The sequence below is a fragment of the Vanellus vanellus genome (assembly GCF_965231255.1).
Source record: "Vanellus vanellus genome assembly, chromosome: 2".
NCBI lineage: Eukaryota > Metazoa > Chordata > Aves > Charadriiformes > Charadriidae > Vanellus > Vanellus vanellus.
Genome location: NC_138906.1, coordinates 106,150,982 through 106,169,857, shown reverse-complemented (window position 1 = coordinate 106,169,857; position 18,876 = coordinate 106,150,982). Strand labels below are relative to the sequence as shown.

The 18,876-nt window shown below is 38.0% G+C and overlaps 1 protein-coding gene across 1 annotated transcript in view; it reads left to right on the top strand.

The window, feature by feature from the left end:
- Positions 1-18,876, top strand: part of ZNF407 (zinc finger protein 407) — a 343,458-nt gene that overhangs the window by 202,402 nt on the left and 122,180 nt on the right. Inside the window, exons 6-7 of the mRNA XM_082499666.1 lie at positions 3,286-3,369; positions 12,082-12,202. Coding sequence (XP_082355792.1) covers positions 3,286-3,369; positions 12,082-12,202 — 205 coding nt within the window. The remainder of the gene's footprint in view (positions 1-3,285; positions 3,370-12,081; positions 12,203-18,876) is intronic.

The following is an 18,876-nucleotide window of genomic DNA, read 5'->3' as shown; positions in this document are numbered from 1 at the left end:
GACGATTTAAGGTCTCCAGCCTGCCCTGAGAGATCACTTATATCGAACAGCAGATGAAAAGCCAGTGCAGATGTAATTTATCGTCGGCGTTTCCTTCTAAAGAATAATTGTGGAGACTTGGCTAGATCAATAATATGGATTTTTGTTGTTAGGTCTTGTAGTCTGCACCATAATGAGAGATAGGGGACAGTGGCTGTTTTCTAATAGAAAATAAAGGATTGGTTTCCGTGTCTTTCTACATTTGAATGCAAAATGGCACACTTGAAACTAATTCAAGTTGTTAAGAAAAGGACCATTTTCTATTGCATTTCTGCTATCATATAAACATGGCAAGTTAGATCAGCCCCCTTGTACAGCAAGTGAAATATTGCCTTTACATTTTCCTAAAAGTTAAAAAGTCACAAATTCTGAAGTTGGAATGATAAAAGTGTTAAACATATCCAGAAGAATGTAAAATACATCTATGTATCAATACATGCCCATAACATCAAATGAAATATTATGTCTAAATATGAGAGATTCAACCCACATCACGCTTCGGGGCTAGGAAATACTGTGCAGTTGAACTTAGTCACAGGTGATGAAGTTTTCTCTGTGTGTTTGTGTGGATATATGTTTGTGCCTATACCATGTGCATATACATACACATATGAAGTAGTTAATTCATTAATATGCCTGCAAACGAATGTGGCAGAAAATTAAATGCATCACCACCTTCTCTGAGCTTAAAAAGTAGCGGCCAGATCTCCTCCAGTCTCATGTTTTCAGATCCAAAGCCTCAATGACACCCGCAAGAACCCTGCCCGCATGAGAGCTCCTAGATCCGACCTAGAGGATTGTGCAATATTTAACTGGCAAATCATTTTATAGGTTGGATCAATTTCCCTATTTTAAAGCTGTTGGTTGGTTTTGAATCATTTCTCCGTGGCTCAAAAAGCTGTTCCAAAGGTCCAAATATAAACTACCCGGTAAATCCGTAAGCTTGCAAAGATGCTATGGGTACTCAGTGTCCTCATTAGCGTATGAAGCTGCAGGCCATACTGAAGTCTGCTCCTAGATGTGAAACACAACATGAGCTAATTTATGACAATATATAGATGATGAGCAATTTCTTGGTAGGCATGGAACAGCATTTAACTTTAAAGTGTGAATTTTATGCTGGGGTGTTAGGCATTACAGCTAGTTAGAAAGATTTATACTTAAAATTGATTAATTAATTAATATTTCATTATAATTAAGCATTATGGGTAGTCCTATTCCTTTTCTTTGATATTTTGATGAATTGAAGTGCTACATGCTGAAGATCCTGATTAAAAAAAAAAAAAAACTAAACAAACCAACCCTATAAAACCAAAGGAAAGATTATGCAGAAATCTCTGTGTAACAATGATGTATAACCTCAGCAACAATATTACTGACAAATATTTTGCAGTAAAATTCAGACTTCGTTACATCATTTAGCACGTATGCATTCTTCGTGCGATCATCAGGATGGGTTTCCATTCTGCTTTTTTTATTTTATTTTTTAAAATTCAATTATAATCCCAGATGGCTAGAACTGACTCCTAAAAGGAGGTACTGAAATTATTCCGCACCTTAGAGACTGACTTGGTATACTTGCATCAATGGACCAAATTTTAAAAATATCCCAAAATCCTGTAAAATTTCAGTCTGCTTTTCATGACCAGAAAATAACAATACACCATTTGCTTTATTCTGAAATGGACATTAATATGCGCCGAACACACTTCATAGCCTAGCTACCTGGTGGAGGTTGATGGGCGTTTTTGTGATCCCATTTTAGTGGTAGGGTTCCGGCTGCCATGGAATCTTTGAAGGAATTGCTTCCCTCCTTGTAGCAGGAGGCTCAGGGACTCCGCAGCGACTGGGGTGAGGAGCTCGGGTTCCCACCTGGGGCGCTGGTGGGAGAGGGCAGTGGGTCTCTGTGGTGCTCTCCGGGGAGCTCCCACTCATGAGATGGCCTCTTGCTTGTATTAATGGCATCCAAAGTTAACTGAGGCACTGTGCTTTTTAAGAAAGTCAGTGTATTAGCATGCCTGGTTCTGTGGGAATAAACAATGTGGAGGTTTCCATCCCTCTGTCTTCACAGGAGGACTTGGTAATTTGACACCCGACCTCTTAACCCAGCCATCTTTTGTAGAAACTAAATTTCCTTCCCCATGGGAAAAAATTTGAAGGAGACTGTTAGTTTCAATGAATTCAGCATCATTGCCCCACCAGCCCCCTCTCCGCTATGTTACTGCAAAAGGAGACAATTTGGCTCCAAATGGCTAATGCGATTCTTCTTTAAAAAAAATATTTTGAAAATTTCAGTCGTATCAAAGGTTATTGAGTCTATATCCGAGGTTAGCGTTATTAATTCGTAATGACCTTCATGGGCTGAGATTGCTGTGCATGTTAGTAAAAACTGAGTAGAAATATTGCTGTGAAATGATAGACTGTATTTATAGACAACAGACAAAATCCTAGCCTCTATTAAAAAAAAAAAATACTAAGAAGAAAGCATTTACGCACTTTTAATGAGTATTGAGCTTGCCAAAATCTCTCAAATTGGTCCAGAGGTTTGGAATGAAGAATTATCATTTGAAGACGAACAATGCAAGTTCTGCTGCAATTTCAGTAGCAATCCCCAGACCTGTTTTCTTTATGTCATTAAAACTTTAGAAACGTAAACAGTGCTGAATTGCCACTGGTACTGAATAATGTGGCTTTTATTGTTGTCTGGGCTCTTCTGTATATTCAAGGAAATAATTTAATACTTATTAATAAATAGAAGGTAACTAAAGATGACTGTGATCTAGTCTGTTGAAAATTTCTCAGTACCCTTAATTTGTTAGTAAATTCAATATATTTTATTTAAGCAGAATCATATATACAGTATATTAACTTTTTTTCCAGGCAATCTTTACTCAGCACAGAAAGGCCAGATGTATGGGAATTGTAAAAAATCAGGATATGCATAAAAACTGTTCAAGTGCATAAAGCAGCCCCATCTGGAAGACATCTAACAGAAATGAAGTTGTACAAAACCATTCCATTGATAATAAAGCTAATTTTTATGGGTCTGACAAGTATGTAATTATGTTCAGTGGTGCTTTTCAGATTTTATCACAGTCAATAAACCGCAGTGGTAATTTCATTCCCATTTGACATATTTACATGGAAACATTTGATTGGAGGAATTAGTAACCCTGAAAGCCTTGATAGATATGTTTTAATGATCTGTGACCTCCGCAGTCCCTCATCTGTTTATTGTTGCAACAGGCGAGAAGTCGTTCCTCTGTGACCTTTGTGGCTTTGCCGGCGGGACACGTCATGCCCTCACCAAGCATCGGCGGCAGCACACAGGTCAGTAAAGCTGTCTTTACTCTTTGCTATATTTTCTCCAGTGAGGGAGTCCCTCTACACTGGGGAGTAATGCAAGTCAAACGGAACATTACAGCACAAATAATACATCGGCTCATTGTTTACTTTGCTTTTTCTTGTTTTTGTAAAATCGGTATGCCCAAGATTTGCATCAAATCTATTAGCTGGGAGTTTGAATACTTGCCTGGGGAGATGGGGTGGGGTGTATTTTTGGTGTTTTTTTCTGAAGGTAGTAGAATTGTAAAGCCTGCCTTTCTTCTATAAATGAATGCTAAGTCTACTATTTTTTTTTTTCCAAGGCCCAAATAGATTACCTACTGTGAAGATTTTGCAAGAGTCTGCTAGAATATCCCTGGGTGAAAATTAGAGACTCCATATAGATTAATCCATTATTTTGGACTGAGACATAGCTGAAAGCTAGTGTTGTTTCAGTTGCCCTTTTGTAATTTTTAGTTTGTAATTAATAGGTGCAACATTAAGAGTTACCACATGGTTAGCATGTAAAGCAAGATTTCTCTCCCAGAATTAGTAAAGCTTTCCTACCACCTGGTTATAAAAATTTAATATCAGATAAAATTAAATTGGTTCTTAGTTTCAGAAGGCCAGAAAAAGTGTAAGTATTAAACATTTATTAATACATTTTATCTTAATTGTGCTTTTTAGTAGTTCCTTGTAAGCGTTTGATTATTTGAATAGGTTTTGTTCAAACAGACGCAGAAGTGTTGCTGCTTAAGTCACTGTAGTTTTTGTTTTACTGACTAGCATGAGGATAATCTAATATCATCAGGAATTGCTGTGTGAGTTAAGTGACCATTGTCTAATGTACAGTGGAAAGAAAGGGCTAACAAATGAGAAGCTGTAGTTGTTACATCATGAATTTTCCATGGATTTTGTAAAGGAATCTCAGTGGGAGATTTTATTATGTCCCTGAATAAACTAATCTTGATTCAGGACATACACCATCTAAGTGCATAATTTCCTGGAGAGCAGCTACTCTCTTTCTTGAGAGCCTGAAGCCATTCTTTCCACCCTGTTTTCAGTTTATTAAAGCAACCATATTTGGAAGAGAGTCCTGTGCTTTCAAAAAGGTGGGGTTCTTAGTGCCGGTCAGGCAATGTCTCGAAACGCATAAGCTCTAAAAACATAAAATAATGCAGGGCCAAATTTTGCTTGCAAGTCTACTAGTAATTATACTTCCAGAACTTTTCTTCTGATAACAAGGAAAATACATTTGTGTGATGGTACTGCCCCAGTCAGTGGGAAGAAGTTTTATTTTTGAAGTGTCCAAGAAAAAGCATTTAGTAAATATAATAAGTTCTTTTAGTTTTACACTGTCTGAATGATAACAGGAGCAATTGCAACTCCTGCATGCCTCAGTTGTAACTGAAGGTTTCCATTTTTCTGGAGCTTTGAAGAATTTTCACATGTTGGATGAAGTTTACCAAATGTGGGCTAAGAATGAAAATGAATCATTGTTATCAATAGGATGGGAACTACCTTTTGTATTTATTGGCCTGCCACGTGGCACACTGGGATCATGCCTATGTCTAGGACTTATAGTCAGTGGGGCCACACAAATGGTAAACAATCCTTTCAGAATGGAAAAGTGGAAGAAATGCGTATTCTTATATTTACCTATTATGTGAGTGCAGATCTGGTTTCTCAGAAATGTAAGTCCTTATCATCGGGTTTATATTTATATTTTCTGTATCATCAGGCCACAAGCCAATAGAAAAAATATTTTGTTTCCTGGTGTAGGTGCAAAATTAGGCTGAAAATATGGTATGTTCCTGGTGAAAAGCTGTCCAGGTTTTTGATGGCATTTTGCCCTTCTTTTGCCAGTATGGTAGAGACTTTTGTGCTATGATCACAGGGATTCACAGGTTATAGATCATGAAGCTTGCATCTAGCAGGCATAACTTTATATTTTATGTCAGGACTGGAGGCTCGTTATTACTTTGCTATTAACTTTGTACTATACAGGACAGTATCTCAGAGGCAGAGGGATATATCTTTTTGGCATTTATCTGCCTCTGTGGCACAAACAATCAGAGATGATTCTTTAGCAGAAAAATTATCTGTATCTTCTATTTGTTTCAAGGAGAATGACACAATCCACCTTTGCCTGCTTTCTTGCACTTACATGGGTTCACTTGTATTTTCATCCAATGCACAACTTTATATCAGCCCTTAGCTGCATGCACTCCTCTTTGTACCTGTATTTTTTTCTTCTGTGTCCCCAGTTGGCACAATTTTCTCAGAGCAGAATGCCAAAGCAAATTACAATCAGATTTGAAAGGGATAGGTATCAAAAATAGTCTAAATGGCTTAAATAATTCCCTGCCGTAATCCAAGCTGTCTGGGGAGCTGACACAGAACATCTTCCAATCCAAGATTTACTTCTATCACCTGTCAGAGACCCTTGATTCAAGGGCAAATGAGCAAATCCTCACATGTAGTCGAGGAGTCTTAACCAGCTTAACAAGCCTTCTCTCATCCCAGCCTCAAGGCCTGAGGTGTCCTGACACCCCAGAGAAATGTTCAGCTGCTGATAGATATTTGACACAAGAGAGGACTGGCTGTAGGACCTGCCACTTAGACTTTTGATGCTCTTGATTCTGGTTATTTCTTACTCTGTTCCTCTCTTTTTAGATAAGATTATTTTTACGTACCTGGAGAAATACCTTTACCTTGTGAAAGATGCATTTTCTTTGGTAATATTACAGGGAGCATGAAGTATAAGTCAGTGTGAATAAGGCTGGCAGAAGCTGGCCAACGGTCACTTGTGGAGCAAACTGTAGGGACTAGTTTGATAAAAAGGATGTTTTCCCTGGAAGATATGTTTTTTTTTTTATTTTAAATAAAAAGAAATACAGGAATGTTAAACTGAAAGAAAAAGCCAGTAGTTTTAAGACTTGAAAAATGTTTGTACTTAATTTTTTTGCCAACATGATTCATCTCCATACAGATCCTTGGTATAGGCTTTCTCAACTGTAAAGTAGAACTGGGAAGTAGAAAAAAATAATTTGACCTATCAAGAAATCCTGGTGTTTCACCAGTTGAAGTTTTTATTCTGTGTTAAATATGTTATGTTCTTAATGACTGACCTGGTCCTCTAAGAAGCGCTCACTTTGAACGCAGAATAAGCTAAGTCTTCGGCTGATTTTGTCCTGGTAAAATGTTCTAGCATTATTTTATGGTCCAAATGCATCTTCCAGTCCTACTCTGCAAGAATCAATCTATGAAATTCTGCAAGTCTTTCGCTGCCTATGGTAAATATCAGTGGCCCGATCTTCTATTTTGTAAATTGAAGCAATCGCAACTTCAAAAGTGGTCCAGAGTTTGACCAGAATTTCATCACACTGTAAAGAATACTTTCATCTCTGTCTTTGTTGAATGCTTTACAATAGACACTTGTGGCTCTCTTGGCTGTGAACAGAAGCTGTCTTAAGAAACTTAGACCACTTGCAATATCAGCTGGTGCTATGTGGTAAATAAGGGACAGTTTGCAGTGCTGCAAAAACGTATGTGCCGTAGTTCTGCTGCCTCAAAGTGACTGGGAGAAAAAATTTTAATCATTTGAGTCATCCTGAAATAATTTGTTGATTCATATTTTGTCCCAATAAGAAAATCTGCTTGAAGATAGGAAGATAAATAATGTTATTCTACATATTTCCCAGTAAACTTCCATTTCATGCTGCAGTAGTTGGCTCGATTCAACAGTGCTGATCAGTCACAGCCTGTATTCTCTTGCACGAAATTCCTTTTTTAATGTTGGTTAGTACTCCTGCAAATTGCAAATGACCCATCCTCATCTTCTACACAATGGCAGTCTACATTTGCTTCTCATGTGTTAGTTGTGGTGGAATCTTCCTGGGGATCATAGAAGTATATTACAGTAGTAGAGCATTACAGGGTAAGTACACTTACCGTGCACAGCCAATCCGTGACAGTCACCCTGAACCTATGGAACTGCTTAAGAAGATTGTGTCTTTGTTCAAATATTTTCATGAATTTTTGAAGATGGTAGCTTATATTGTACAGATCACTGTTTGTATGATTGCTTCTGCTCGCTCATTTCAATCTTGCGCTTCTCAAGACATTTATAGGTCAATGTAATAAAGAAAAAAATTTAATAATATATGTGTTTTTATCCAGATGAGTGCCTCACTTTGTGTTTCTATTTCTCATGTGAACTGCTCTTTGACTTTAATGTGTAGTTACATTACTCGGCATTGAATTTAATGTATAATGTAGCCTCTTCCTTTCAACTTCCCCACCACAGCTTAAAAAAATTATAATGTTGAATACCACAGAAAATGTAGCGCAGTTAAGAAGACTTACTGCTCTTTTCAGCAAGAGGAGAGGTGAAATTTGAAGAGAATCTGTGTTGTTTTTCCTTTTCCATTTATGCCAACATTTGCAGCAAAGTGTGGAATCCGATTATAGCAAACCTTTGGCCAGAAATTACACCAGAAACCTGGATATCTTAAAACTTTCTCTCTACCTAAGAGAAATTATCTGGTGGAACAGATTTCTTACTATTTCTGAGCATACAAATATCAATCCTTTTCTGATGGGGAAGAGCAACCCTATGGCATCTACAGGATTTCTCATATGAAAGCAAGGATGTATTTGTTTTTATGTCTTATATGCAAAAAAGTTGACCAGATTAAAAGCAAACAGAATTTACTTTAATATACTTCAGGCTTTGTTAGCAAGCCTTGTAAGTTCCTCTCCAGGGAACAGCCTTAACAAACACTAGAAATAGTTGAGAATAAGACAAAAAAATCCTGTAACGTGTAAGCAGATGGCTGCATTTTGTGGTCTACTCATTCCTTAGGTCAAATGAATCTTATAGGATTCTTCCTGTGCTGCTCAACACATCATGTGAAAGACAAATAGGACTAAAACCAATAGTTTCCTGTTGAGACAACTGGGGTAAGATTTCTGCCGTCTTAGTAAGAATCTGATTAGTTGCTCAAGACTTGTGATTTGAAGGGATCATGTGATTTTTATTTTTTCCTTCATTTATGTGGAAGCTGGATCCTCAGCAGCACATTCATATACATGCTGTATATAATCTCTAAGTAGAAATTGTCAGGACAGTCATGATTATGAATAAAAATTTCACTTTGCCATCCACAAATCAACATCTATCACCAAAATTTATAGGTTTTGCTCTTGTGTTATTTCATTTTTCCTTTTAAAAGTACACATTAAGTACATACATAACTGCACAGAGAAATTATGATTGCGGTAAAGTATGCTCTGTGTCCTAAAAAGCTCCATCATTGAAGACAGAGAAATCAAAGGAAGTAAAATCAGAGAAAGGAGAAAGAAGGAAAGAAAAAGAAAGCTGTAATTGGGGGGGGGCGGGGGAAAGCCAAAACCAAAAGCTAACATCGATGCTAAAAGAAATCAGTGCCGAATTTGGAGAGACAAGAGAAAAAGAAAGCCTTAGTTGTGATATTTTAAAAGCATAATGGGTAGAGCTGAGGAGGGTAACTGGTAAGCAGGACGCGTAATAACTGCTTTTGTACAGACTGGTGCTTTCCATGATCTGACCCTTTCATCAGTTGCTTTCCCAAACTTTTTTGGAGCTAAAATTTTCCATGTCAGGTGATCTAAACAACTGATGCACTTCAGGAGTTGCTTGCAGTATTGCCAAAACAGGAGAACCATTTCTTCTTCTGCGGTTACAAAACATAGCTTTTTTTGAAAGTGCTTGTATTAAAAACAAAATAAAGGATAGAGGGTCCTTGATCTTGGAATGTCTGTCCTTCCTTTTTTACCTCCACAGAGATTGTTGGTCATTGGGGCATTTGGGGGCATCTATCCTTTTTTGTGGGGTTTGTTATTGATAAAGTTAAGGATGGTGTGGCACAGGCAAGTCTTCTATAATGATAAGGTGGGGGGAGGGTTGGTTTGGTTTTTTTTACCTTTATTAATCTTTAAATACGTAGACTTTGTCCTTACACTCTTTTGGATACCCTATTTTATAGTTATTACATAGTGTTTTTTAAAAGATACTGTGAATATTGGTTTTTTTATTTGTGTTATTTTAATTTTGCATGAATTAGATCCTTGACTGCGGGTGAGGGAGAATCCTCCCAAAGTATTTAATGGCAGCCCATATAAAAATAAGTCTGTTGCCTGAAATGTCTGGGGGCAGGAAAGGGGAGAAGAAAAATTGGGACACAAAGGTTGATAAAGAGCATTCTGGCCCAAAGATAAGGAAGACAAAAACTGCTTAAATGAGTAGGTCTGTGGAAAACTTAAATAAATAATCAAATAAATAAAAGTATTGCTGCTACAGCTAATATACTCTTCAACACCCCCCAACCCACAGAAATACCTAGTCATCTTTACAATTTTTTCAACTGTGCTTATCAACCTGGTTAATTTTCCATAAAAATAATACTTTTTCCTGTGTGCAGCTGCTAAGAATTACAGGCCATGCTAAGCTGTCTTTTTTCCTCCCAGTTTAGTTGGCTTTTGTTGTGTGGTGCTGCTGTGATATATTTTCTGTCAGGTGAGATTTACACATAGTCCACTTGACAGAAGCAGTTAGGCACAAGGATTTCCTAAGGAGAAACTTCCTGGAGCAGTGGGCAAGGATTATCATTTTTCTTTTGGTCACGATGGAATTTGCAAGCCCTCATGGCTTCCATGGGCCCTCGCTTGTCTGTCAGCCCCGCTGGCCCTGCCCCAGCACAGCAGCAGACCTTTACTTGATCCGTCCTCCCCTGAATGGCAAACTAAAAATCTCCTTTCAGTTCAGATCTGCTTTTTTTTTTACAAGGGGGCAAGTTGGCAGGGTTCTAATGCATTTTAAATGAAAGCAGTGAAAATAAGTATGTATGTTATCTAAAATACCTGTGGCTTTACTACTTAGGCTTCAAAATGTTGCTATCTTCTTTAATACCAGAAAGATAAAATAAATCAGGCACAAGAAATCTTCAGTTCAAGAACAGGTTACGTTGCTAGGGAGTCTATGGCCTCCCAGAGAGTTTAATTGAAGCAGCAGCCAGTACCATTCAAGCTGCTGGGAGAATCAGCTTCTCCAGAGCAGAGAGTCAGCATCTGACAAGAAAACCCCATTTGGGGCAGGAAAGACATACTTTCTAGCAGTCTCAATTTGTCCAGCATAGAGGCTTCCGCACTGTGTCCTGCCCCTTCACCTTTCCTTGTCCCATGAAACAATAAGTGAAAAATAGTAGCTGGTATTCTTTCCAGCAGCTGCTGAAAGCAATTATTCCAACTCTTTATGGAGCTTTCAGAAGCTGCTCCATTGTCCTTCCTTGCAGGCTTGAGGCCTGAGGACCTTGCATTTCTTTTTCCCTTAAGAGGGAAAAATAACCCAACAGTCTCCAAGAATGAAAAATGCAGATTTCTCTCTCTTCGCAAGATTCTGGCAAAGTCTCTTTAGAAGTCTTGAGTGTTTCATGCTTTAAGCAGGTTGAAAAATCTGGCTTGGAGGCATGGCTGCTTGGGAGTAGCCTTTTGCTAGTGATGTGTCTTCTGCTGGTGGCGTGTCTCCTGTCAGTCTGAAAAACTGCAAATTGTACCTGCTGAGAGGCTTAGGGTTCAATTTTGAAACAGCCTATTCTAGATCTCTGAACAGTATACAAGGTCAGTGTCCATCCCTAGCAGTTTTATTCAGGCTTCTTAAGTTAGAGATATTGATTCCATATGTAGTCTTTAGGACAAATACTCCTGAAGGCTTGCACAGTGCAGTCAAGATCACCGAAGTTAGGAGCTGTTTTCTGTCTTCTGCATATGAAAAGAAACCTGTTTTCTTCCTAAATGGTAATTACATGTGCTTGTAAACCATACAGATTATTTCTGGAGCAACCCGTTGGAAAAATGGGATGCAGGTGTCTTAGCTAGGCATCACAGTATGTGTATCTGTCATGAGATGTTGTCTTAGTGTTTTCTGAGGGGTGGACCCCTCCGCTGGAAAGAAAAGTACTCTTTTCACATAATAATTTATAATCTAGAGATTTTTATCTTTCTTCAATTAGTAGAATTTTTCAGTGCAGTTGCACGTTCAGCAGGGATTGAATTTTAGTCCTCTATTAAATTGGCCCACTCTTCAGAAAAGATTCACAAGGGCAGAAGGATAGGAGGCAAGAGAGGGGGAATGGAGCAGTAAGTTCTGGTTCATATTCTCAGACCTCGTTTATGTGTACTATTTAATGGATGAGATGAAAAATCCAGGACCAGAGACAAAAAACAAAGATGCTTTCCTCACGGAGACGTTCCTTTCTAAGCAGGCACTGAATACAAGCTTCAGGCTGATTTCTCGCCTTCTGTCTCCAACAGTGTTGCTTTCAGGGCTGTGCATGGGCCCAATTCAACAGAAGGTGTAGGGTGAGAGGGACGCCTGTCACCTGGTGATGATATTACATGAACTAAGGCCCAGTAACATGGTTACCCTGTTTCAGTGCACTTCTTTGTCCTCCTTTTTGCTGCTGTGTAACACCACATGGGAAGTAGGCTGGCTACTGATCTGTATATGTCATAGTGAGAATAGCATTTTGCAATTAATACACTGTATTTGGAAATTTATTTGGTATTTATGGTTGTTGTACTAAAATCTCTCTCAAGGGATTTGCCAGAAATTTAGACTTGTCTTCCTTTTCTGTTGATGAAAACTGATAATGCGTATCTTCTCTTGTCACCTTCTAGGAGAGAAACCATTCAAATGTGATGAGTGTAACTTCGCTTCCACAACACAATCGCATCTGACACGACATAAGCGTGTCCATACTGGAGAAAAGCCTTACAGATGTCCCTGGTGTGACTACAGGTAATGAGTCATTAACTAAAGCATGATGAGAGAAGGGTTAAGGTGATCAGACGAGGTTCATTTGAAGTCACCAATAAAAATATATTGCCATTAAAACACCATCAGGGCAGCAGTAATTGCGTATTAAATTAGGAGCTAAATTTAAAAACTTAGTCTTCAGTATTTAGGTATTACTTTCTAAAGAAAAAGAAATGATGGGAAACCTTTTAGTGGGAACACTACAGTGCTAATGTTGAGTGTTTGTTTCACAGCTGCTCTAGTGTCTGTTAGAATTCTCCATGGTGAGGCTGCTTATCTGCATCGCCTTTTCAAATCAGTTGCAGTGTTGAAATTTTTCTCGGTTGAGTTGCAACCATTTCACCAAGAAAGGAAAAGTCCCCCTAAAAGGCTTAGCAGCCTAAATACTCACTAGACACTTATTAGAACAGGAAGCAACTGGAGCTAGTTACGGTGCTGCAGAGTCTTGTTTTTCTGCTCCAATTTTCCTTCTCCTTGCAAGCCAAGTTGTTTGGATGAGAGTTGGCCATAGGGTGATTGCGTGGAAAGCCTCCCATGTTCCACCATTAGAACCCATCCTGCTAGGACAGTATATTATGTTCTCAAAAATCACATGATTGGATGGTTAAGGTTACTTGTGGTGTCTTTTGTTCATTATAGACTACTTATTAAACGATCTCATATTGCTTCTTAAATGATTCTTTACTCTTCTTAAACATACTTTTACTATCTTGGATACTTTTAATACCTTGCAGTAAACTGGCTAGTCTTTGTGTACTATAAAGGAATCCATCGAATTTATTCATGAGCAATTTGCCAGAGTTGACATCCAAAAAGTTTTTAAAAAAATCAGTATTCTATTTGATAAATGGCACGATTGTGTAATTAGATGCATGTGCTGTGATGCATGCATGCAAGAGGAGAAAATTAAACATTTGATTAGATCACGATAGTATTTTTTATTTTCTTTTAATGGTGAGCATACAACTGTAATGTTCTTGTAGTATAAGTTTTAATGTAGTTTCCTAAAACAAGATTATATAACAAATGCTAGCCTCTCTCATAATACCTGGCTTCACTCTATTTATGAGCTTCTTTAAAGAAGGCTCCTGTACAGGAAGCTTCTGGGGTGATCATGTAGTTTCTGTACAAAAATTTTTGTTGCATTGGTTTGTGCACGTAGATCAAATATTCTGTGAACTCTCCTGTTCTGAGCACCCATTAAATTACTGCCTAGAACTGCAAAGAACTGAATTTGATAACCTGGAGGGGAGGCGCTTCCAGAGGCGCTTCCATTTCTGTGCTGCTACCTTAACAGTCCTTCTGCTTTTTTCTTTTTTTTTCTTTTTTTTCCTTTTTTTTTTTTTTTAATAGAATTGTTTCTTGCATCTGAGAAAGAGAGGTGGTTTTGTATTTGTCAGAGTGGTTACGATAAAAGGCCTGAGTTGAGTGAAGAGAGAGCATATAAGCAATAGTGTGACATGATGTGCTGCAATAAAGGTAAAAGGAGTGCTATCTTTGCTGTGTGTTTGAGGAGGCTTAGTCTTGGGATCATCCACTTTAATGAACCATCCTGATTGGAAGGAATAGTCTTATTACAGAACTAGGTGATGAGAGGTGGGTTACGGTGGTTTTGAGCTCCTGGCTTGAAGACCCTAAAGACTGGGAGCTTTGTAGATGTGTATCAGTTTGGAGTTTTTTACACACACACAATAAGTGGATGCAATTCCCTCACTCAGTGTGACAAAACGCATAACTTGCATGCTCTGTTTAGTGATAGACAGGAGATTGTTTTTCTTTGGATGGACAGTTTTCTGTATGGGATAGAAGTTCCAAGAAATGCCAAGTTTTTTACTACTATCTTATTATATTGGAGGTTATTAGAGAAGAAGCAGGCATAATTTATTTTGTCAGGAATAACAAGAAACCTCTGCACATCCTCTGCCTATATATTACTGAAAAATAAACATTTCATGGTAATAGGATGTTAGTTTCCGTTCCTTGCACACCAATTTTGACCTAATCTTTGGAGGCTGATCTCTACAGATACCAGCTGATGAAGCTTTGATTCTGCAGGAAATTTGATCTGAGCTCAGCTGAAAAACATCTGGCAGGGATGCAGGAATCAGAGCTGTGCTGCAGCTGCTGCTGCTGCTGCAAGTTCCTAGAGGCAGTGAGGCACTCTGTGTAGCTGCAGAGGAGCCAGTAGAGGGGCTGCTGTATTTATTAGCCCAGCAGTCCTGCTTGTGCCTGCCAGTTTCCACAGTCCTGGGATATTAGCCAGCCTTGTTGGCAAGTATATTTTTTTGCTATCTACCTCTCTCTTTTTTTTTTTTTTTCCTCTTTTTTTGTTTTAAAATATAGTTTTAAGGGAATCGCACATTGCCTCCTTGTCAACTCACCCAGTACTATCTCTTTTCATGGAAATGTATTAGCAAATCTGTAAATAATGTCCTTTATATCAGGTCAGCAGACGGTGTGTACTCTTGTGAGTGTCACCTACAGAAAACATAAAATCAAGATTTTAAAATCTGCTGACATAGTGATAAAATTCACCCCCCGATGTCTAGTGGTTGAGTTCTCACTATGGTGCTTTCAGCTCAGCCCCTGCACTGTAAGTTCATCCAGACTATTTCAGATGTTGCTGTTTAGTGTTGCTCGGCAACTGCAGACTCTTTAATGACCCTTGTAGTTTCAGCGAGGTGAATATTCCTCATTTTGTGTACAGATATAGAGTATTGTTAGTGCTACCATAAAGTCTCCTTTCACTGGTAGGTGAAGTGATCTCTCTATTCTAGAAAGTAGTTTGAGACACTTAAATTAAAAGAGTGTCTAAATACAAGATATTTTAATACCTGTTCAGCTTATCAGTGCTCAGAGGGTTCTTAGAGGTTCCTGAATTCATAGAATCATAGAATGGTTTAGGTTGGAAAGGACCTTGAAGATCATCGAGTTCCAACCCCCCTCCCATGGGCAGGGACACCTCCAACTAGACCAGGTTGCCCAAGGCCACGTCCAGCCTGGCCTTGAACACCTCCAGGGATGGGGCCTCAACAACCTCTCTGGGCAACCTCTTCCAGTGCCTTACCAGCCTCAAAGTGAAAAACTTCTTCCTAATGTTCAATCTGAACCTGCCCTCTTCTAGTTTAAAGCCATTCCCCCTCGTCCTATCGCTACATGCCCTAGTAAAAAGTAAAAAGTCCTAGTAAAAAGTAAAAATTCAAGCTTTTCAGTTCCTTGGGAGGAATTTGTGAACAATCATCCTGCAAAAACTTTTGCGAGTCTAGCAAGTGAAAGGCTAGCTAACCCTGGCTAGAAGTGCAGAAAGAAAGGTTATTAGAAGAAACTAATCTGAATTTAGGAACTGTTATGAAAATCTGGATCACCAGTGACTGGACAGGCACCTAGGACTAGGATTTATTTTGGTTGCATGGAACAGAAAAGGGAATTTATTCCCTATATAACCCACAGCATGGGAAATTCTTTTCTTAACTAGGAAAAGACACCCATGGACGTGGTTTTCTGAAGTAAATACTAAACTAACCTAGCATTATATGTTCTCAGTAGTATGCATATTCCCAAAAAGAAAATGGGAGAATTTGCTCATTTTATTTTAACAAATTGCTTTCAAAACCTATGTTTATGGTTGTACTTAAACATTCTTGCAAAAATTTTACTTTCCATCTCTACTTTATGTACTGTGACCACTTGTTATTTATTTTTGTCTAAATCTTTTGTACCTTGATAACAAAACAATGAACATTTACTTTTCTGTATAGCAGTATGTACTTCTAGTAACAATTATAATTTGAAATTATATTTTCAACCTAGTTCATAAAATCTAATTCCTTTTGAAGGAAGAAAAAATATAAAAATACATAAATTATACATAAATATAAAAATTGGCTCGTTAAATGTTTTGGTTATATTTTTTCACATTTGTGTTTTCAATTTAGGTTTTCCCTATTTAGATAAAAATACGCACAATTTTCCTTTGTGTTTACTTTTTCAAATCGCACAGCATTTCTCTCCATTCTTAAGTCAGTGTGCTTTGTCATGCAAAAATATTCATTCACTCCTAATTAATGTTCAACTTAATTTTATAATACAGAATTGGTCTCTTAGGGCCCTACACCACCATTACATATGCAATGCTTATTTTATATTTCTTAGTCACTTAAAAAAGATGTGTTATGTGGTTAAAATTTTCAGAATACACAATTCTAGAGTTATACTGACAAACAGTAATATTTGCATTTGGTAATGGGCACAGTAAGTAAGTAGTGAAGAGCGGTATAACCTCCTGAAACTGAACAACGCCTGTGAACTTCAACTGATTTCTAAATCTGTTGGTTGTATACTCTGTGGCCCAGACTTTCTAAACTTGCAACATATTTAGGCATCTGAATTTAACCTGATTTCATAAGTGCTAAACTCCCATAAGTCTGATGATGTCAGTGGAAGATGCAAATATACAGCATTTTCAAAAACTGAACTGCTTTTGTGCATGTGTCTAAAGTAAAGAATTAGGACTCTCATTTTAATCATATGTTAGGCTTTAAATTCAACTCCCATTGGTGCTGACTTTCCATGTAACTATCACAGCTTCTCAGGCAAGTAATGATTTATGTTTATGGTGTGTGTGAGGGGGATATTTCAGTACAAAATGGATCTGGATTACAGAGCTTTGCATTGGGGGAGGCAAAAGACAGAGCCCTGCTATTCTCGCGTGGTCAAATTTGTTGGAGTTCAGGGCTCAGGAGGAGCACTGGCATAGTTTCGTGTTACGGAAACAGTATTGCTACAACTTTGACCATGAGAGTGTGGGACAGGTATAATGTTAATGTATTTTGTGCCATCCCTGTGCTGTAATTAAACAAAATTGCTCTCATTTATCCGGGATTCCGCTGTATGGTTAATTTTGCATAGAGCATCCATGGCAGTGATGAGAAGGGGGGAATGGAGGGCAACAGCCAGGGGACTGGTGATGTTCCACAGCCATAGATAAGAGGGTTTAAAAGCTGTATAAAACAAACAGCCGGGCCAGCAAAACAGCATTAATTCCGCAAATGCACCTTTCTATAAAGTATTTTATGACTTGTGAAGGATGTCTTACAAGACTGAGAATAAATAGCATACATTTTTAATATAATTATGTAAACTAAAATAAATATTTTACATTTATTATGCATAATAAAATAATTAGACAACATTCTCTAAGGGATTATGGCATCTGAAATTCCAACTGCAGAAGGATTCATTGCATATTTTCAGCAGCAGCGGCAGCATGACTTAGGGGGAGTGACTCCACAGGGGCTACTTTTCTTTTTTTGGACAGCATCCCTGGGGAGTTCCTATTTCCCTCTGACTTACGGTATCTGTTCATAGGTTGTAAAGACCAGTTTATAATACACTTCAGGATTTGCACCTAAGTCATAGGAATGTGCAAAGTGTGTGTTTTCTCTCTATTTATTTTGGTGAATTTAATAACTTTTAGTTGTCTTGGTATGATTGCATCAGCTGTGCACAACTCTCTAGTTATACCATGGATAACTAGGGACTACATTAAATGCTGAGGTAACAACGTGTACTTATTCGTAGCAAAACTGAAAGGCTGTTGAGGCAAATGTCTGCATAAAATGATGAAACAGTATATTTGCCATTAAAATGTTAACACTAATATGCTCTTTGTAACCAGTGAAATTTAATATGCATGTATAGGAAATAACTAGGTTATACAACTGTATGGAACATTAGGCTGATGAGGACTCCAAGTGGCAACCACCACTGCGCTATGGAAAAACACTTTTTTTTTATATATCACAAAGGCAGAATTAGGCAAAAAAAGTTGCATGTACTTTGTGCTAATAAGAAATTGCTAAGGACAATAATGCCTGCATGTAATAGAGCAAACTTGGCCTTCAGGAAGCACTTAGGCTTCCGTTGTGATCAGCAGCAGGAGTTGAGGATATCCAGTGCCTTGTGCTACCAGACGTATAAACAAATGGAGGTAGAAGTTTAGAGGGAAATTCTGTCAGTGCATGGGCATAGTTCCCAGAGGCAAACTCCTCAGAATATTACTCAGCCCTTAGTTTTTAATAAACATTCAGATAAAATATTTGGTAATATTTCTATTAATCCGGAATAAAATATGCTGTAGCACTTAAGCCTATAAAAGCAAAATTTAGATACAGCCACAAAAACACTTTAATTATTCTAGTAAATACATGGCATGCAAAACAATGGTTACTGTTATTCCCTTTATGATGTTTCTGTTGCTTAAGCAACTTTGCTAAGTTATAGCAAACGGTGCATAAAAATATGCAATGTGATAGTACAAAATACAGATCAGCTATCGTGTTAACCAAGAGACGTGACTTCACATGTGGTTCCTAACATTCAGAAACTTGTAGAAGCAGAGAATACACAAATAATGATATGGCCTTCGCTGGGAGATGTGTACGCTGTCTGCACTGACTGAGAAATTATCTCTCTGCAGTTTTGGGGAATTGTGTTGGTGTCGGTGTACAAAAGAACTTAAACTCCTTCTCTCGCAGCTCTCCCTGTCCTCCCTGCCAGATGCCAATGTCACTGCATGGACTGCTTAAGAAAATGTATGCTGATTAGAAAACACGATTGTTTCTTAAAAGAAGACATATATGTACACACACACACAA